We start from the raw sequence: 21,791 nt of genomic DNA, 5'->3' as shown, positions 1-21,791 counted from the left end.
TTGTAATCGCTTTTTAAAATAAAAGAAAATATGCATCGAAACGAGTAGCTAAATACTCAAAATGTTAAGAAATTTTTTGTCCCTGACAGTGTCTTTTGTGTGTCTTTGACTTAATTGTGTTTTTTTTCGTACGTGGTCTGAGAAGTATTCACACCGACTATAAATCTCCTAATCGGGATTTAAAAATCTGCAAATTATCATTTTTAAAAACTTTCATAAAACTTTCGCAACCTTTATTTTATCCTGACGAAATCTTACCTTGTCTATAATAATCGGATACAACAAGGAAGTGTTTATTGCAGGATCAATTTTTCACTTTAAGTTTTCCTTGTTGATTGCTCGCCACATGTGCTGCATACGCCTTGAAGGTTTCGTGGATCATGCAGGCCTTGCTAATTTAGACACGTTTAAACTTTTAAAGTTCGTTCAGTATAAAAACAGATCTAGATGGAGGTCGAAATTCACTCGTGAAACTCGATAAAGGAAATAATGGAGTAGTAAGAACCAATAGGTTGGAATCGGGACTCGTGAGATTCGTGAATCCAATAGAAATGACTGCAGATCCATGAGATTTATGAGACTTTCGAAATTCCCAGGATTTCCGAGTATTTGAACGATTTTAAGTCAAACAAAGAATATGTAACTGTTGAAGGTCAAGAAAAACCATCCAACGATCGAATGCAACGATATTCCACTCGTTTTCAATTTTTCCTACTCGTTCTCAGCGTTTTTCAGTTGCTCTTATTATGTATTTCTCATTGTTTTCTCCGGTATAAATATAGCTCAAGCGAGCCTCGCTTCAAGGAATGATAAGAGCGATTCAATTTCGTGTACCTCCCTTTCGTTGCGTCGCGCTCCGTCTCCGAGCGAGCGACACGTTGAAAGGGGTCACATATTTTCTATTGTACATTGTTGCACTGAAAAATATAAAAGCGTTCAACGAACCGCGGAACGGATACTTCGAACGAAAAGAAAGGTACAGAGTGAGAGTAGTCTTCTTCAGTCATGATGATATTTATTTTAGAATATTCGTAGCTCCTCGCATCGACCCGCTCTATATGCCGGTGTGACACGAGTACGAGGTCATACATAAAAAGTTTATGCTCTATTTTATCTACAGAGAATAATCACGTTGCGTTTCGAGAGTTTACATTTATGTAAGAACGTGTCTGGGCGTCGCTCGTCGCCAGAAATAATCGGTTTAATTTGTTTCGCGCGAGGTACCGTTTGATGACGTTTCTCAATCCTGCTGACGAACACCGAAAACTGAAATCGCGCGTCACGACTGTGTCGTCCGTTACATTTCAACGTCAACGTAACGAAGTTATCGATATAGTATCAAAAATACACAGTGACAAAATTATACCTTTGTGCTTTTCTATTGTGCCGTTCGTATCGAGAACGTCGTTCGAACTTCGGGCAAAACTTCCGGATCCTTTTGTCGCCGATTGGGAATATGTCAGGAAGCACGGTGTGTGTTATTTTTAAATTCAGGTCACATGCTCCGATCTATCGGATTGTCTTCCGAGTGACGCACGATTGAACCCTTAAAGCAAAATATAATTATTGCATTTCGTTTTTTTCCCTCTGTTTGAATTCGGTTCTCTGATCGTGATTCAATCTCTCGTTTTAGCATCGCGATTTATCGAACGTTTGTCAAACGTTCGCCGTGAAAATGAGCAAGTATACGATTCTCTAAAAATATATTTCGTAAATTCTCTGAAAGCATTTGATAGAAAATGATCGTTTTCAATGTCTTCGTTGGTAGATGAGTCAATACTTTGCAAGGAATAATGATTGCAGCGAGTTTTGTAAATCATAAAAACGTGAATTTCATACGAGGACTATCGTTCGATGATCTTCATTCGGAACAAGAAAAATAAAATATTATACAAGCACGATCGTGATTTACTTATTCATATTACTATTCGATATTAATTTTAAATATATCATTTCGGACATTATTATTTATTGTATCGATAGTTATTTTATTAAAATTATTTTGTCAAAATTACTATTTAATTTCCTTATTTAACAAATTACATTCGATTCTAGATTATTACCAAATTAATTTTACGTATACGGGAAGAATTTCTCAACTTTACTCTGTAACGAACAAAGTTATTGCGATAAGTATTTATGTAATACGATAGTTCAATATATGGACAAATATTGGATACTTCGCTTTAAAGATTCGCATCGATGCAGGTGTATTTTCGTTATTGTTCAAATGTCCGTGAATTTTGCCCGATTTTGCGAACGATGTAACAATGTAAAACGATATAATGTAAACGTTCGTGAAATGATCATACATTGTAACGTCGATTTTATTCTTCGGTAAATCTTCACGCTTACGAACGAAAGCAGAGATTCAATAGAGATTTATGTCCGAGTTCCTACATAGACGGTGTTCTAAATTTAACGCGTTAACCATTAACTTTATTTCCTAAAACATCATTAGCTATAACGATCACGACGACGTACATACGCGCCTCGTTTTCCACGCGTTACGGTACGAGTTCTTGATTCTCATTCTCGTTAACTTATTAACGATTTCAAAGGAAGAAAGTCGAGATAACTGAATCCATTTTGAAACGTACAATCGTTTGGCGATCGCTTGCGCTGGAATCGAATTCGTAATCGCCGTGTAATTTCATCGCAGAAAATATTTACATCGAAATAGTTACGTCGTGACGACTTCTCGTGAATAGCTTTCGAGGAACAATGATATATATCTTCTAGGACAGTACTTGCTACGTTTCAAACGAGGACATAGTTCCAAAGAATTCTGCGAAAACAGCCTGTTGTCAGAATCCGAAGGCTGATTACAGAAATTAGAGGATACTAACCTTTAAAGTACGGTATTCTGCAATCATTTTCCCGAACTTCGATAATCACCCTCCACCGATACTTTTATCCTTCGTATTCTTTTCTCATCAATCTACCTATCGTTTGGGATTTTTTGAGCTCAAGATAGAAGATTTGTATTTTATTTTTACTTTATTGCTCTTCATTAATGGCTAAATCCGTTTACAAAATTCATCTGTCGTAAATTAGCTTAAGATTCGTGAAAAAAAGGGACAAATTTAAACGCTGAAAACCTCTTAGAATTCGAGTACGGTACTCATTGAATTTTTCTATCGTTCAACCTCTTTCCATATATTTTCGCAAGTGGTTCAAGTGCTTTTTGCTTTCGTACAAGAACTCTCCAATAGCATTACGCTTGCATTTCGTCGGACGTCTCCGCGACATTGAAGTTGATACACCGTTTGTCTTGCTAGATTGATCTACCGTTCGTACTTTAAAAATTACATCCAACTGTGTCGAAATATCAAGGAACAAATTCACACGCGGTTCTTCAGGATTTCGACGGACGCATTCGCGGGTGTTCGTTTTCTCGTTTAAATCCTTGTACCCGATTACACATTTAACGTAGCGATTTTCAAACATGCTCGGCCTAGCTTCTTATTCGCTTAAAAGTTTTCTAGATTCTTTCATCCCTTCGAGTCTCTGTAAAACCTCTGTAGAGAGCGAGAGGGTCGCGTCATTCGTGAAAATTAGAAAGATTGCTCTCGCCACACCGACTGACATTACCGATAAACATACCACCTTAATATACTTTTGATTTACGTCACATACAAACAGCTCGCATAAGAAACGTCTAGGATTGTCTAGCTAGTGATACGTCTTTCTTCCCTGGTTTAAAACGGGGTACCGCTTCGCTATGAGATCGAACGAACGATGAGCGTCGGTGAGGATCAGGTCAGACTTAAACCGAGTTCCAAGATAAACGACCCAAAGCCATGTTTTTACTCGAGTGTCCATTTTTCAACTTTACCACGAATTTGAACGCAACGAGTATATCTTTGCTCTCCGAGTTAGATTTTTTCACAGTTGACAATATCTCTTGATCAATACTTTCAACGATAGAACAAATAATTTCACATGACACGACAAATATGATAATTTCATATTTCATATTGTTATTCGAATACTTCGAGATAGTTATCAATTATCGTTCTGGATAGAGTTTGTCCAACTTTGTACGAGAATTGTATCGCAACGCTAAACGTAAGTAGAAAGACTTTGTTAGTGTTAACTTGGAGCTGGGACGTGGTAAGCATCTGGTAGTGAGAAAGTCTAAATGAGAAATCACTTAGGAAGCGGCTTTAGATGGTTCGTGCTAAAGAATCGGCTCAAGTCTGGCCAGGTCCATAATGTTGGCTTTCGAGCGACACTATTTAACCCTTCGTTTCGCGTGATTACTTGCTTTTCCGTCTTGAAATCTGCATTTCATTTCGTTAGTTTTGCAATGCAGAGCCTTGCCAATCTGGCTTATCTCAGAAATCTAAATTAAATGAAAATTGAGACGCGCAGAAAACTGGGTAAGCGAGACGGCGTAAATTAAAGGAAGTTAAAACAAAGTAAATCCTTCCTAATCTGGTATGAATGAGGATGGGAGGAGATTTAAATTAAAAAAGCTTAGAATAAAGTAAAATCTCGCTAATACCGGGTAACAATGGAGTAATAGGGATGCAAGAATACACTTCTGAATTTAAGCAATTTAGGATGGAGATGAAAATAAAGGTTTTAATTAAATAGAGATGAAAATGAGAAAGCTATTTTATCAGAAACACAGGGTGTCGTAATGTGATTTCTAATAACATTGATAGAGTATAAAATGCGCTATTTTTATCGACACAAAACTCGTAATTTATTAATCCCGTATGAATTTCGAAACATATATAATCATTCTTCCGACGCTATTATCTTTCAAAATATCAAAATTTTAATTTTTCAAAAATATCTACGTTTCAACATTGAGATGTATATACTTTTGAGTTGCTACAAGTTCGCTAAGAAAAAACTATTTTGCGTTAGAAAATTTGTTTTGCATCAAAATCCAGTATCTTGAAACGAAGGGTTAAACGAATGGCGCAACACTGTAATTATCACGGCAAACTGTGATAAATTTACTGGCGTTAGAGTTAAGTTTCATTATCGCCTATTCACCTAAAGGTTTTATATTGTTTCCACGGTGCACGCTCCTTCGTGGGCAACGTTTTGAAAATTTACGTAACGCGCGTAGCAATTACCGTGTTAATTTATACTACGCTTAATTTTTCACCGGGTCGCAACTTTAGAGAAACATTGCCTCGCTACAAACAATGATAATTAAATTTTCTACTATGTAACGTGCACAATAGACTTTTAAGTATGTTCATGAAAACAAAAAAATCTTAGCGTTCAACATTGTACAACGAAAACGATGAATGTTAACGATAAGCCATAACATGAATTCTTTTCACGACATAAGTAACAAATTGTTCGAATTTAACAAACTTTTTCATCAAACGGTATATTTGACAATTCGCTTAACAGTATCTAATTATTCCTTTAAAATAGGACTACTTGTTAATTCGATAATATATTTATATTATCTTGAAGCGATTTTATGTTGTTTAAGAATTACAATTTTTTATTTTAGTTAAATTTTGTGTCGCAAGTAAATATCAGATTTAGTATATTTTTCGTATGCTTAAAGTTACATTTAGGCTCTTGATATTACATAGTAGTTATTATTTCTTAGCGATTATTCGTGCTCATTCATCGCAGTTAGCTTTCAATAGCGAGTAACAAATATTAGAGGTATTAATGAATATAAGTAAGTTTCAATAAATAAGTATAGTGACTAACAGTAACTAGGAGTTTGTACTAGTCACCGTGAACCACCAGTAGTCGCTGATACTACTAGCTAAATGATAAATATCGATTAGTAGTAACGGATGGCAGCTACCGATGGTTAGTAGTAGATAAGAGTGACTACTAATGGTTTGTGGTATGCGGTATTAACTACTAGCGGTACGTATGGTAACAACTATGTGGCAACTACTAGTAGTCAATAATAATTACGGTTGGTTAGTAGTAATCAATGGAAACTATCAGTGGTTAGTAATAGTCAAGGGTATTTACTGTGATAGTCCATCGTGACTACTAAACAGTTGCCTCTATCACTAGTCTCTACTAATTACTGTCAACCGCTAATAGGCATTACGTAACAGATCTCACTGATAAAAGGAATGTAAACTTTTGTACAACAAAAAAAAAAACTATCACAGAAATAAATAAATAATGATATAACGATACTACAACATTGATTCGTGATCCTATTTCAAAGAATTGAAATCTTTACGCACTTTACGATATCAATGCACAAAATTTGTACAATTTTCGTAAAACACTCGACTACTTGAAACGTTGCATATAACGTAATATGCAGGGAGACTTGTATATCGTGATCGGTCAAACTATTATCTTCGATAATTATTTCATTACAAAATTTCATGGTTTGTTTAGCCTGGTGGTGTCGATATGATGTTAATAAAATATTTGTTTTCTTAAAAGATTTCAAGCTGAATACGCGAAGTTTATTTTTTTCAAAAGATAAGAGAATATTTTAAGTGACCATGGTATACGGACTACCCTTTGTATTATGTCAGTACTAATAGTAAAACGTAACAAATATTTTACACGATAAAACATTCAAGACTAACGTAACAATGTGGCATTGTATATAAAAATAGCGGTTAACTTGTAATACTGTCAGAAGTTATTTCTGCAAAGTTTCGACCCGATCACATTTAAAGTGCACGGTTCTTATAGCTAGAACCAAATCATTCATCTCGCGAAGTTATCGCCGTTGACTGGAATGATTTATTTTTTTTTTTTTAGCACCATACATAATTACGCCTATATTTGTATAATATTTGTATACTTGTTAGTAGTACGTGTCTACCAGTGACGGTACATTCATGACACAGACTCGCGTGAACGGTATGCACGGTATTTATAGAATGCGTTGTGATATTTCCATATAAAAATTTTTCGCGAAATCGGTATTTAAAGTATTCGAAGAACTAAACGAGTCAATGCATACGGACAAAGTAACTCGAGGTAACGAATCGGTTTTAAATCGGTTCACACTCAATAGAAATCTATTTTGAATATAATATTAGTTTCTTCAAATTTCACGGAAAGTAGGGGACGCATAGTTAGACAGGAAAACGTGTGTATCTGCAATGGAATATTTTTGTATAGAAAATAATACTTTTAAATAATTTTCATAGAAATAGATACCAGCTTAGAAATGAATTTTATCGATAGTATCGCGGTAAGAATCTAAATAGAATTTTAGTCTTTGACAAATTGCAAAGACTAGCTGGTCTTCGATAAACTCGTTGAAAATCAGCTCCCACTCAATTTGAAATAAATAGCCATTAAATTAGCGCGAGCCAACGAGAAGTAAAATATATAATAAGTTTTATGAAGAAAAATGAATCGTGGCAATGCACACATGAGCGTGACGACAAAAATTCAAGAAATTCATTTTCAATCGAGACCACACGTCCCACATTCGTTTAATACAGTCTCGTTGGACCTCTGGCTGCTTCCCTGAATTGAAACAATCTTTATCTGAGCGTAAATTTTCAACGAACGAAGAAGCGACAGCTGCAGCGGAAAGTTATTTAGCAGATCTCGTATTATAAAGGGTGTAGCGACGTTCGAGTATACTTGAACCAAATTTATTGACCGCAAGAAAGATTGTACCGTAAAACGAGACCGAGAAGAAATAAATAATTTCTTTCTATGCGAGTTCGCGAACTTTTCAAACGCCCCTCCTACGATGCAACAATAAGACAAGTGGTCTCACACTTTTGGCCGATAACGTTTCGGGAGGAATCGATAGCTGAAAGAAACAGGGAAAGGTGTATAAAGCGAACACCGTTGGAGCTAATCATCTCACCGGGAACCTTATACAGCTAATATCGCGTTGAGTGGATCGACCACGTTTGTTTTGTTTTGCATGCGATCGAGTTATACTACTCCGGTTTCGGAGCTGCCAACACGGTTATAGCTCGTCGGTACCACGATTTTATTACTCGTCTACCCGCAAGCTTTCCTTTCTTCAGAGGCTGCCTTAAAAGATTCAGGTCAGGATACTACGCGTTTCGTCGAAGTCGTGTCGCACCGGTTTCCCTCGTTTCGCCTGTAGCTTTCTCGCGTACGGGCGAACCAACGCAACCAAGGTTTGGCCAGGTGAATTTCGACGTCGATATGTACACTATCGGCTGTGTACTGGACGTTCCTACAACAAGGAAGCAAACTTTAGAAACGTACTTCACCCCGCGTCGCAATAATTACGAAACGTTGCACAAACATAGATCCGTAAGTGGTGCTCTATCGAGTAACAGTTTTCTAAAGTCACTATCAGCGGGAATGATTCGAACCTGTCAATAAGGCTCAACCGGACACAGTCAAGTAACGGATAACGATAAAGAGTGACAGTTACAGTCGAAGCACATTTTTTTACGAAATACGTGGAATAAACTTCTGTTGACGGACGATTTCGCCTCCCTTATCACAGTCGCGACAAAATTAACCGGCCGTTCAAGATTGTTAAACCTGCTATCGTCGCTACTGTGTTTCTCGTGTTCGCGCGAGATTGCGGACAGAGATGGGCATAATTCTTATCCGTATAAAAGTATCCAATAGCGGATAAAAGTTGAACGTCTTTATATCCGTTACTCGTTGAGTAAAAAGTAGAATTCGAACGACAGATGAACGATTAAAAATTCAAGTGTAATAAATCGTCGTACGTTGTCGAAATGTTTAGATTGCCAAATCTTCGAACGCGTTTTACTCAGGTCGCGTAGTAAGTGTGTACAGTTTAACAGTTTCGATATCTCGTAATCTCGTGTAGTATTCGTGACGTTTCGAAAACGGAGCAACGACCGAATCGATGCAAGAGAACAGATTGAATGGCCGAGGGTTACTGACAGGTGGATGGAACTATTATCGTTCGGTTGGTATCTTTCGATCTGGGAGCGTTTATCGCGAGCGTTTCTCGCGTGTGCCGAACGAACATCATCGATCGCCAACCGAGATTTTCAATCGGATTTTGCGCTGCTTCGGCCTCGATCGGAATTAAACTGGCTCTAACTGCTCCTAATGTCTTGCAAATTTCATCGTGGCCCCAGTGCACGCTACACTTGGAGCGTTGTTCGACAGGAGGTGGGTTACACGTCGAGAGTTCACCCCGGTAATCGGTATAATGCGTCGTGTGACGCTTCACGATCGTCTTTAAGCCCGGTTACGATGCATCCTTCGATCGATCGTTATACGAGACGTTTCGCGTTTCACGTTTTCTCGATGGTACTTTCCGCCCCCAGCTTTTCACGAGACCAGTCCGCGAGCGATGCAATCACGATCGTTGGACAACCGAACGATGGATAGTATCGGACAGGATTTCGTTCAGGATTTTGTTATCGTCCAGCGTCGATGGGGGAAACGGACAAACGTGCAGGGAAATGCATTGTTTCATGGAAAGCGATGTTCGACCAAGACAGGTTGTTGACAGTTGATTGTTTCTTCCATGGAAATTCGTTTATCTGTAAATTGCAGTTCTATCTTCCTTCGAGAGAGTAAGAAAAAATAGCGAAGACAGAGAACTCATTTGATACTTTGCTTTTTTTACACGTAAGTAATTATTTGTAAATTTTTAGCTCTTTTTTTTCTCGAAATTTCATACGTTCTCGGTTTATCGTTCAATTGTTAAGGTACAATACAGGCGAAGACTATTTTGTCTTACTCTCTGAAAAACTACCGAGATCGAATCACAAATGTTTATTTACTTTGTCTTTTCTTTTTTATTCCAAACGGTGTATCCGATCAAAGTTCATTAGATGTTCGAACATTGCGTCGAATTGGACCGGTGATGTTTTTATTTTCGATTCCTCGGATATATCGAACACATCTCACCTATAATCAAGCAAAAGTACTGCAATCGAGACAAATTTCGATAAAAAATCTTCGTTACGGAAAAATACGTTTTAAGATCGTAAGACGTTTCTTCCTACCGTTTCTACCGTAAAGTTTAATTTCGTATGTATAGATTGCACAATTGCGTTCACTCTTTATTGAAATTAATTCTCCTTGAAACTAATTTCTCTTCTCATTCGATTCGAAAGTGTCCCGTTTGGATTCATTGTAAAATTGAAAAGGAATTCCACGCGTAATGGCGGACAATTGTTCGTCCGTTGCGTAAAAATTGTAGCATAGAGTCCCGGTCGTTTCGGCATGCTTCTTTCTCGTAGATTTCCGTTTGTTCCGAAGGTAGATATCCGCGGACGCGTACGAGCGACATAAATTTTTCATTTCGACGCTGTGAAAATTCGAAGTTCACCCACCCATCCGAGTCGACCCGCTGGCAATGCTGAAAATTCAATTCCACGAGTTTCCGATCGATTGCGGTCTTCGGCCCGAGGATACATCTCTTAACATTCCTCGACGTATCGTTGCCCTCTAATTCAAAATATCTTCCCGTTCGTTGCAATTTTCTACCGATTCTGATCATTTAATACTACTCGTACCTCCGACACAATTTTCGCGTTCAATTTTTCCGTAACGCATCGTTATCCCTTTCTTTCGTATTCTCCCTCTTCGAGGACACCATTCTCCCTTCTCCTCTAAAAACGCATCGTTTCTCATTTATTCGGAACAATTTTTATCGTTAGATTGGACGATTATCTACTCGAGAATCTCATCATTCGCACGAACCTCTCCGACTTACTAATTGTAAGTTCAGTTAACGATTCAAATGGGAAGCTACTTTCCCATAATCGCACTCCAGAGGCGCGAGAAACCACGACTTTCGACGGCTTTACAACCCTCCTGTGTCACGAGTTATTTTCCAACCGGCGACTAGATCTTCCTGTTGACGCTTCCCAATGGTATTTCTTATTTGCTCGACTTCCACTTCCACGGACTAGATACTATTCTACCGAAAACTATTTCCGCTTCGAAATGGCCTCGAAACATTGTTTTCTAAACACACCGATGCGATGTCTCCGCCCTTGTCGTTGGAACGCGGTTCAAGATCAATATTCAATGTGTTTCGTAAAATTTATCGTTTCGGTTTAAACAACAAGATCAATCTTCTTCGTTTCACGAGGAATAATATCATTACGTAAAATTTAGGAGAATCATCGAAACACTTCTAATTTCGTTTTTATACCCCATATTGGATACTCATCGTGATTAGACGCTGTAACGGTTCGATAAGCTCGAGAAAGTTAAAGGTGAACACAAGAAATAAAATATCGTTCCTAAACCGTTGTTACCAACGCGTGTTCCAATATTCATCTATCCATAACGATTATCCCGGTAACCACGAACCGCTGCGAAGTATTTTCACCCGGAACAACGGCAATTACATCGATCAGGAGTCGGAGATTCGCACGTGTGTATCACGTTGCTCAAACGTACTCGAACGTAAAGCTCTGGGGTTCACGGAGGATTCGTGCGTACTGGTAGACACGTTTCGCACACTTAGTTCGGAGAAGTCCCTATTTTCGAGACGTCTCCCGTTTGCTAATTACACACCGTTCAAGATTATCGACGCGATACTACATAGATTACTTACATACCCTCTGTACGGTACAGGGTGATACTAAAATACGTTAACCTTCGGGAGCGCATTCCACTCGTACCGATAAAAAAATGTTTTATACGTATAATCACAGGTCGGTGAATGCTTTGTTTCCAACTTACGGTTTCACGAAGATTCGTGTTCGAGTAGCGAGCACGATTCTGAAACCGTTTTCCCGCTTAAACGACGCGCTCGAGAAAAGAGGAGGAAGAAGAAGAAGAAGAAGAAAAATAAAATAAAAATAAAAGAAAATAGCGAAGAAAGTACGATTTTCGAGCGACTGTCAAACAACCGGGATGGCCAATCACCGGTCATCGATCGATCGCTCGAAGATCCTGTCGGTGAACGAAGCGGGTGTGTACGATGTATGTAAATGTTGGACGTCTCGTGAGATAATTGTTTCGATTCGCGGGCGCATCGTTTAGGCGGGAGAAGAGCTCGACGGTTCAATGTGCGAGCGATTGTCAAATGATTATTTTTCGATCGCATCGCAATACCGCCTGGTTCGAGGCGTGGGAACAGCTCAACGGTTCGACGTACAAGCGATTGTCAAGTGATAATGTTTCGATCGCATCGCAGTCGTGTCGTTCGTGTTGAAAAACCTGCCGGATGGTTCACGTGCAAGCGATTGTCAAATGTATATCTTCTCGATCGCGTCGCAATCGCTTGGTTCGGGTGGAAGGATGGCTTAAAGGTTCGACGTGTGCGGGCGACTGTCCAGTGATAACTCTTTCAATCGCGTCACAGTCGCGTCGCTCGGGCGGGATAACGACTTAATCCGCTCGAATACGATAGGATAATATAAACAATCGTGGCTGGATACCGGCTAACGATATGATTGATGATATTAGCGTGCCATTAGTCTCCCGGGTGTCTCTGGTTATCCCTGGTCCGTACGCGAAACGCGTATCCATCGTTTCGGCGTTAGAGTAACGACGTTACGGGGACTAATCGCAAACTAATGATCATTCGTATCGTAACTTGGAAACGAATCACTCTTTGGCGTGTCTCTACGATCGTTTTTCTTTCTTTTCTTCTGTCGATACAACGAGTGGACAACGCTACTAAAGTTTCACCCTTTAGGAACACCCTGTGCGCGCGCGCGTGCGTGCGCGCGCGTGTGTGTGTGTGTGTGTGTGTGTGTATGGTTCGTAATTGTTTCCACGAGTGCAGTGCTTCGTCGTTTACACGGTTGCTTACATTAGGCGAAAGACGTACTTTGGTGGTCGCGCGTCAAAGGTATCCTACGTTTGCCCTCGCCTCGTGTCTCCGAGGAAGCATCGAGTCGCGTTAAAGTCCCGAGAGGGAAACTCCTCCGGTGGCCGAGAGGATCTTACTTAGCGGCGTCAAGCTCGGTGCAATCGCGGTCTAAAACGAAGGAGCTGCTCCTACGGGGACTCCTGCGAGTCCTTCCCGTTTTTCTACGGACACTGTCGCGCGTCACCGATAATACGACTCGGTCGAGATAACACCAGGGACCGTTTCCTCGGCTTGTCACCGTTGCGGAAAAGATTTCACGCGGTCGCTCAAGCTGTCCACTGACCTGACCGTGGGACGGCACGGATATCGCGGACGTCACCGCGGCGCTGAGAAATTGCTCGACGAATCGTTTCGAAGGGCGAGCAATTCGTCAGGCTTTATAGATCGTTTATGATAAGGGAGCGAGTCACCACCGCTTCTCACCGTTCGCGATCGAACGCGCGATTGCGAAGGGTCCGGTCGCGGTTGGCTCACCGGTGTGGGAATGTTTTACGTCTCGACGAACTGGTCACAGTCGACGTTGAGTATTTTCGGGATTACGGTTCTCCGTGTCATGGTTTCGCGATTGTATCGAAGAAGATCGATACCCGTCGACCGGATCTCAATGCGTTCGAAGAACGTTCCGCGCGGGCCTACACCGCGATGATGTATTTTCGACGACGAGGTTCGATACGGTATCGCGGTAAATCCGTGTCCGTTCCAGGACTCGGCGTGTCCTCGCGCGATCGTTATTCCCGAGAAACGAGGGACATGTGTCTTCCGGATCACAGGAAACTTTCGTTGGGCGCGTTCGCGGCGACGTCGATCGCCTCGACGCCGTGATTGTCGAGACACTCAGCGCCGTCCATCTCGCCGGCCTTGATCTCGTAATTGTTGATGGGATCACCGTACTGGCTCTGATAGAACTCCTCCCTCATCATGTGGTTCAGACTGCTGCATCGGAAGTAGAGGATCTCCCGGAACGGTTTCCGGAAGTCCCTGTTCAACGTCGCGTAGATAATTGGGTTCAGGAGACTGTTGCAGTAGCCGAGCCAGAGGAACAGACTCGATAGAAACGCCGGGATCGCGTTCGGGTCGTTGAGAAACGGCCTGACCAGGGCCAGTACGAAAAATGGTAGCCAACAAATAATGAATGCGCTCAGTATGATGCCAAGGGTGGTGCTGGCTTTCCTCTCCTTGGCCAGATTGAACCTCAGTTTCTTCTGATGGGGCGAGTTCGTCACGCTGCAGGTGCTGTTCAGGTGGTTCCTCACGATCGTCGACTTCGTCGGTGGTGTGGTCGTCGTGGACGATGAGAGAATCGGCCTCTCGAGCTTCTGCAACATCGGACACTGGGACTCGTTGCTCTTTCGCGGCCCTCCCGCGAAACACCGTACCGCGTGGCCGCTACACTGTAACAGAAAGTTCACAGGAACGCTGAGTGGTTTCTTTTACCAGCTTTCTGTCGCCTTACGATTATTTACGAGTTTACGATCAATCCATACACGTATAGCGTATTTGCGCACGTGTACGAGAATCTGCCAGCACAAAGGGAAACGCTTTCCCTTTTCCTACGGTGATAAATCTTTGTCGTGTATGCTCCAAGATGAGTAACGTGTCTGTGGACGTGTTACGATGGGATTATTGCCTTTTCGATGGAAGACTCGAAAGAACGAGCCGCTACTGGGGGAAAAAATTAACCAAGTCGGGAAAATTATTGATCAATTTTCAGTCTCTGGTAAGTGGATGCACGAGAGGTTGGTACTGGAAACGGTGAATTATTAGGAAATTACCTAGAGAGGGCATTGAAACGGAGCAGCGTGGACCTTGTAATTGTAACGTAAATAATTTTGAAAAGTATTGGGTTGTTCGGAAAGTCATTTCGTTTTTTTTTTTGGTGGAAATGAAACACGATTCTTTTAGAGTGTATAAACATTTTATTAAATTGTACATTCTCCATTTTGGAAAACGAAATGATTTCCAAACAACCCAATAATACAAAGGCAATAAAGAGTTTAGTACATTGCGTGTCTCTGTATCGTGGTACTTTGTTTTAAATTATATTATAATGTAAAAGAGAACAGAGAATAGTTTCGGGCATTAAGACTAATGCCATGATTGAAATGATAACGCGTTCAAGAATCGTTTGATAAAATAAATGTAAATTTCTTTGAAAATAATATATCGCGAGCAATGTTTCCAATCGGTGCAGTTGTTTAAATTATTTAAATACCCGCAAGGATGAAACGCGTAATTATATCGGTGAATAGAGAATATTGTCCATAAAGTACCAAGAAAAATTGTTCAACCAAGAATGCTTTCGACACATTCGCGAATTACATGCCATAAATTGAACTCGAAATCTGCGGCTACGCTAACAACGTTCAATCCTTGTAGAGAAACATGTCTCTTGTGTATAGCAGAGAAACTGGGCACTGAGAAACAGTTATCATAGTAAACACGAAATTGCCAGCTTTGTTGTAGAACCACGATAGTGTTTCGATGCATGTAATGACGCGTAAGTTTCGTGTAATTTTAACGACAATTGTTAACAAACCTCGTTTAATCGTACTTAACGTAAACCTATACAAATTTAACCTCTGGAATCTGATATTAGAACAACGGAATTAAAATTTCCGTACTGGAATGAAAAAAAATTGACGTAATTTATTTCGGTGATCGTTAGATTCGACCTTTCCTCGTTGCTTACGAAACGAGGATTAATATTTTTTCTCTCCAGAGGCTCGCAGGTTCGTTTCCTTTTAATTACTTTCTCAAACCTCTTGTGCAACATCTTTCTCCGCTTGGTTCTTCGCTCTTTTTTCATTTCATTTACACCTTCTTTTTTGTACCATTTTTTTTTTTTCACATTTCAATCCCAGTTGCACTTTCTACACGATAGCCTACTGTTTGCTTCATTCACAGGAGCCACTAGAGCGTGCTCTCTAATTTCTTTATCCTCATACATTCCATACCCTCGTTCGTTACACAGTTCTTTCAATTTCCGATACGTTACCGCTGATATTCAGAGAAGTGAACAATAAGCGATCTACGATTTGTACTTTAACGTTGGAAGGACCTTTAACCCCGTAATAACATTTGCGTTTTTGGAAGCGCGAACAATAAGTATTTTACGGGTGAATAAATTTGGAGCGTAAACGGCGCGAGTTATAAATACTTGAAATAGAGATCCACTCTATGAGAATACTGCATTTAGAAATCGATAGTCGACGAAAGAATATACACATTATACAAGCATTTGCGTAGAAATATTTTCTTTTATGACTTTTTAAATTGACACGTTAGGGAAAGCGTTCAAATGAACTTGAGCAAGAATACTATACTAAACTCAAACGCTACCATTATTATTATTAATAGTATTTGTTATTTAATTATGAATGGTTACGAATAGTAAATAATCTTTCCACTAATATACAACTTTCGGGAGTAGTAACTCGAAGAGGAAGCACTCGTAGACCTGTATTTAAATGTTACAACTCTTTCCGTACAACTTTTTAATCGAACAGTTATACAGAGACAATAATAATGTCTAAGTACAATTGAGAGATGGAAATTTGATTAACTCCAACACAATTGGAAATTGATGGAAAATACTAATAGAATTATCCAACAATAATAATAATAATCGATGACGTCTGTTCTCTTTGATATTTGAAGTGACATTCATTAACGTGCTATTCAATCTCGATGACATACATGTATTCTGACGGGTTCCTCGAACTCGAATCAAGACTTAGTCGAGGCTTTGCCTGTTTCAATGGAGAACGATTCGACCAGTCCGAACTTTTCGGCTGGTTTGAGGTCGGTTCGTTGACCTGAAAACCCAACTGGCTGAATCGCGATCCGCACGAACAGGCACAGCTCTGTGGTGCTTTGGACGAGGATAAACAGATTAGTCCATTGAAACTCTGACGAGGTTGATTGCAAGGTCACTTTGCCAGCTGGCTGACAATTAGCGAGAGAAAATCCGTAAGTAATTGGTTCAATTTGTCCTGTACTTGTTGCATTGTTATTGTAGAACATTTACTTCAATATTGCGCACGTCTTTTTCAGTGACGTGGAATTTTTAACGGAATTAAGAACAATTTCTTTCTTCTACGAATTACAATTAGAAAAGCAATTAAGATTTCTACTGGAAATCGACCGATTGTTTTTCGAGCGAAAACAATTTTTAAAATATTGTCAGGTAAATGATGTTAACTCGTGGCTGTTACGAACTACTCGAAACGAACACCTGAATACAAACACGGGAAATGGTTTTACGTTAATTGTCATCTAATGAGAGGTTTACAGACATTTCCCTATCTTTTGAAACGTGCTTGAATTAAACGTTGAAGAGTTTTCGCGAAACAAAATATTTCCAACAATTACCAAGTAAACGTTTTTAATCTCCACGTGCAACTAAATATTGAGTACGAAATATTAATAATAATAATAATTATTATGTAACATAATAATAAATAAAATATACGAACGAATAGGTAACAAAATAAGAATAAAATACAACTACAAAAATGCACAAGACGCGAGTTGCAAATGTTGTAGGTAGAATTCAATCTCCGTTACAATAATAATATTTAATCGTTATTGAACTAAATTACGATTCGTGTATCCGAAGAATAAAATCGTTTAACGTTTTATCGAACGATACGAGGCGAATTAATTAACGTCCCACGAAAGTGTAATTTTTCGCATGGTGGTTAGATCCGGCTCCCGAAGTGGGTTACACCCGTAGGTTTACACCGTAGCGTGTCTCCCGACTTACATGGTCGTTCCACGTGTCACGTGAAGCCGCTTAGCTCGAGGATTAAAGATCGAAATTCTCAGCGCGAAATTCAGTACGCGCGTCGGTGGATTGCGCGTGCGCAATCAAATAGCGGAGGGGGCGCGCGCATAATCAATTCAACAGCAGCTACGGCACGTAAGCTGATTTCCGTCTGTGGAATGAGCGACATAATATATTTTCCCCGCCTCGTAAAATAATCTTGTTCGCTGTGTGTACGAGCGCGGGTAGCATAAACACCGATGAAAATGCACACCGTTGCCTGACAGCGAACGAGGTGGTCGAGAAAACTGTCGGCGCACAAACGAACCGAAATGCAGATGAGACTTAACCCCTGCCATCCTTCCAAGGGGTTGGTCCGCGCCTTTAGGAATGCAGATGATATTCAGGATAATTGAGAGGAGCGAAAACGCCCGCGGTGGTTTAAGACACGGACCCCGGGAAAACGGGCAAGACAGAGAAATCTACTGGCTTTACGAACTCGGTTACCTCTTCTTCCGTGCCCCCTTCTCACCAACGAAACCACGTACCACCCCCCTGAAGGAATTACCTTCTGCTCTTCTGATTATTTTCACCGGTCTCACCAGAGCCTTTTTCACGCCTCCGTTTTACGGAAGATCATAATCTCGCAGGTGTTTAAATCCCGGCCGTCCAGTTTCTCGCGGACCGTTCCGCTCTTTATGCGAATCAGAGTTATGGTCGCACGGAGCCGAGATGCACCAACAGAGAATGGTGAACGAGGATTGCGGTTGTCCGTTCTTTGTTTCTTTCGACGAACGAGCTTCCCGCCTTTTCATTTAAGGCGGCCTTCGGTCGAGAACGCTAATAAAAGGAGATTCTTTTGAATTTTTTCTTTTTTTTTTCATCATCGATACTAGGTTTTTCTAGACTTTATTGTTCGTATATTTTCCAAGGAAATGTTTATTCGTTTCTCGAATAGACGTTTCGATTTATCGCGAAAACTAGCTTAATAGAAGAGCTATCGATATTAGGTTTTTCTAGAGTTTATTGTTCGTGCATTTTCCAAGGAAATGTTTATTCGTTTCTCGAATAGACGTTTTAATTTATCGCGAAAACTAGCTCAATGGAAGAGCCTGAAATTATTTGTTCGAAACTTTGGCGGTTGGATGAATCACATCTCTCACAAGGAGTAAAAATACTAAAAAATGAATAGAGTTATTTTCAGATCGAAGTTTTCAACAACCACTCAAACTTTGTCCGCGCGCAGTTACCTTTCAATTCCGACAACTTCGTCAATTTTTGAAATTTCAATCCAATAATTTAGGAGCGTGTCTTTAACACTTACAACTTCGAGAAAAATGTAAAAAAGTCGATTTCATTAAACTTTTAGATACGAAGAGGTCCTTAACGGAGTTGGAGTGCGACTGAAAAGTTGCAACGAATCGGAATTCTCGGTTTTATTTTATTGACCCTTGCGTGTAATTTGAAGTTTCGACGATAGATAAGAGAAGTCGGTTAAGAATAAGAGTGGTTCGAATCGCTCGTTCCATTACTGTAGTTGTGTCGTAGAACGGGGATTTATTTTATCGTGGCGATGAATTAATTATCAGAAATAAAATGAAAATCGAATTCGACGAGATTAGCCGCATAAAGTTACACACGAAAGGGTAGATTTAAATTTAACTTTATTATCCAGTAAATTAATAGCAAAACCGATCGAATCAACATTCCGCTTGGGAGAATGCAATAAAGGCAGAACCTTCTTGATAAATGATTTCCGTAATGCATTACGTTAACGTTGTTTTCCAAAAGTTATGACGAAAACTAAGGTTCATTATGAACTCCGTCGATCGATGAATTGTGCAATCAATTATCGTGAAGTTTTTCCAAGAAGTCGTTGCAACAGAGATAAGATTTTCCGTTGATTAATTAATTAGCGACGAAAAGTTGCAATGGAAATTTAATTTCTTTTCTTAACGACTCTTCAGTTGTTATTATGTCCCGCAAAATTTGACGATTTTCTGTTCACGGAACGGATCATATTAAGGATAAAAATTTACATTCAGTAATAAATCGTGGTGAATATTTCAGTCGTGTCTATTAAGGATTTTAGCAGTTTGATTTAGATAATTTTGCTTTTCGTTTATTTTTTCAATAGTAATAAATATTACGAGCAGAAATTCACACTGAAAGCTGAAACTGAAATGTTTCAAACATTGTTAATTGCTGTGAATCTGCTAATAAAATGGTACAGTGACCGACTGTTTCATCGTGCTGTTTCACGGTGCTTGTGTTCACCGTCAGTTTCATAATCGTCTTAAAATTGCTCCGAGGTATTAAGCAACAGTAACGGAAAGCCGATGTCACTTTAGGCAGGAAGGTGTCATTACAAAACAAGCTGCAACTTTGTTTTTAGGTAGAGGTAGGGTGCAAAGGAACATCGTTCGTCGAATAATTTGCTCGTACAATATTATCTCTGAAACAAATAACATTCCATGACTAAAAATAAATAGGACACATACATATTTATTTGGAATAAATGCAACTCGGTATTCCTTCGTTTGTATTGATTCAATTCACGATGTTTACTTGCGCTTAATTATTCTGGAAGCCATTGAGTGTAAATCTGAAATATGTTCCCGACGAAGCAAATGTTTATTACGGTATAATAATACAAGAGTGATTTAGAAATAAAATCAAAGAAATTAAGGCCGTATTGTACAAAAATTTTATCAAGGTACCAGAGATTATCTATTCCAAAATGCAACAAAATTAATTCGCTGCTCAAGGCCAATTCCATGATTCTGAATCATGCAGAGTTGCGCTAAAAGACGAGAAATGCTTCTTGTTATTTGATAAATTTTTGTACACGCGTAATAAGAAAAATTGATATTATTTTATATTTCTGTTCTTGCAATCACGTACACAAATTTTATATTTATCACAGAATCACAGATTAATGGTATATAGTAAATACGGTAGAGATAATTTTGATTTGTGTATATTTTGTATGTGTTTTGCAAAATGAAGAAAAAGTAAGTCACTTGCACTAGAGTATATGTACAAATGACCTTAATTTCTTGACCTTGTTCTTAAATCATTCTACGTAATATTAAATAATTGTAACGAACACTTTGGCACATAATGCGACAAAATATAAAATGCTAAAATAATTCTCCAAAGTATTAATTTTTTCATACATTACGTGTTACATATAATTTAAAAATTCTCTTATTTCGATTCTATAATAATTTATAATCTGTTTTATACTATCAAAAGTATGAGACCAGATCTTAGTATACGTACAAAACATCATTCCAAGAAGGTTTAGTAACATTACTATTATTATTATTATTAAATGTACACCGATGAGTGTTTTGTGGATCGTGTAGCGGTTTTTTCTGTATATCTTGCTTGGTTAGGAGAAACATCGAGTCGAATTAATTTATGATTAAACCTCTATTGTTTCGCGAAATTTTATATGCAGAATTTTATGAATTGGCTCGTTTGAATAATAATGCACATGCCAAATAATACAGAATATTCTATACACAAATTATTTTCACGTATCGGAGGCACTACAGGCGGTATGCTGCCATCGTAAAATAAATATTGAACGCGTATACTATGCAAACATATTACAACCGAAAGTCGTCAAATGGATTTTGAACCGAATGTTAGTAAAATTGATAATTTTTAATGCAATGTTACTCCTGAATTTAATTCTTTCGATTCGAACACTTTCAAATCGAAAATTTTCAGACTCAACGATATACTATAATAATAACAAACTTATTCGAATCGAAATTTCCAATACTTAACGATCTGTGACAATAAATCGTCATCGCGAAACAGATATCAAACAATAATTTTCAACCAAAGCGCAACAAACTGTTACACCAACGAATCAAACAGTCCCATACTTTTGATCGGCAATGGTTCCTCTGCACCGACGAAACAAGCCTTGAATGTATCGCGACGCGATCCATGAATCGTCTGAACGATCGATTAACAAAATAATGATTGGTAGATTGATATTAAGGGGTACCTTACCGCTCTCATATTTTCCTGCGTATCGCCACGAAGGTTCGATCGTATCTACAACAAACGTTTTACGAACACTTTCAGACTCAGCCATATTATGGTTCAAACGTCGTGCTACAAGATGCGTTTTCATAGCGATGGATGGTGGATGTCGCGGATAAATTCGTGACAGTTTTCTTTTACTAACGTTGATTCGTCCGTCGATTCGTTAACCGTGTTGCAACGAAACGAACGCGAGATTAACGAGAAGCGAGG

The 21,791-nt window shown here is 39.2% G+C and overlaps 2 protein-coding genes across 5 annotated transcripts in view; one reads left to right on the top strand and one right to left on the bottom strand.

Moving 5' to 3' along the window:
• The window catches only part of Bic (bicaudal), an 82,947-nt gene that overhangs the window by 8,385 nt on the left and 52,771 nt on the right, over positions 1 to 21,791 (top strand). The window lies entirely within an intron of this gene.
• 5-ht7 (5-hydroxytryptamine receptor 7) overlaps positions 996 to 21,791 on the bottom strand; it is a 253,640-nt gene continuing 232,844 nt past the window's right edge. The window contains exons 7-10 of one of the 4 annotated variants that reach the window (XM_076325888.1): positions 21,546 to 21,590; positions 9,918 to 14,139; positions 9,693 to 9,819; positions 996 to 8,146 (exon numbers count right to left, since the gene is read on the bottom strand). In XM_076325888.1, coding sequence (XP_076182003.1) covers positions 13,513 to 14,139; positions 21,546 to 21,590 — 672 coding nt within the window. In that variant the 3' untranslated portion in view covers positions 996 to 8,146; positions 9,693 to 9,819; positions 9,918 to 13,512. Of the gene's footprint in view, positions 8,147 to 9,692; positions 14,140 to 21,545; positions 21,591 to 21,791 lie in introns of all 4 variants that reach the window. The other 3 variants (XM_076325889.1, XM_076325887.1, XM_076325890.1) reach the window with 3 other exon arrangements.

This window comes from Ptiloglossa arizonensis, chromosome 13 (genome assembly GCF_051014685.1).
Source record: "Ptiloglossa arizonensis isolate GNS036 chromosome 13, iyPtiAriz1_principal, whole genome shotgun sequence".
Classification (NCBI taxonomy): Eukaryota; Metazoa; Arthropoda; class Insecta; order Hymenoptera; family Colletidae; genus Ptiloglossa; species Ptiloglossa arizonensis.
The sequence above is the reverse complement of the archived record's forward strand: the minus strand, read 5'-3'. Positions and strand labels throughout refer to the sequence as shown.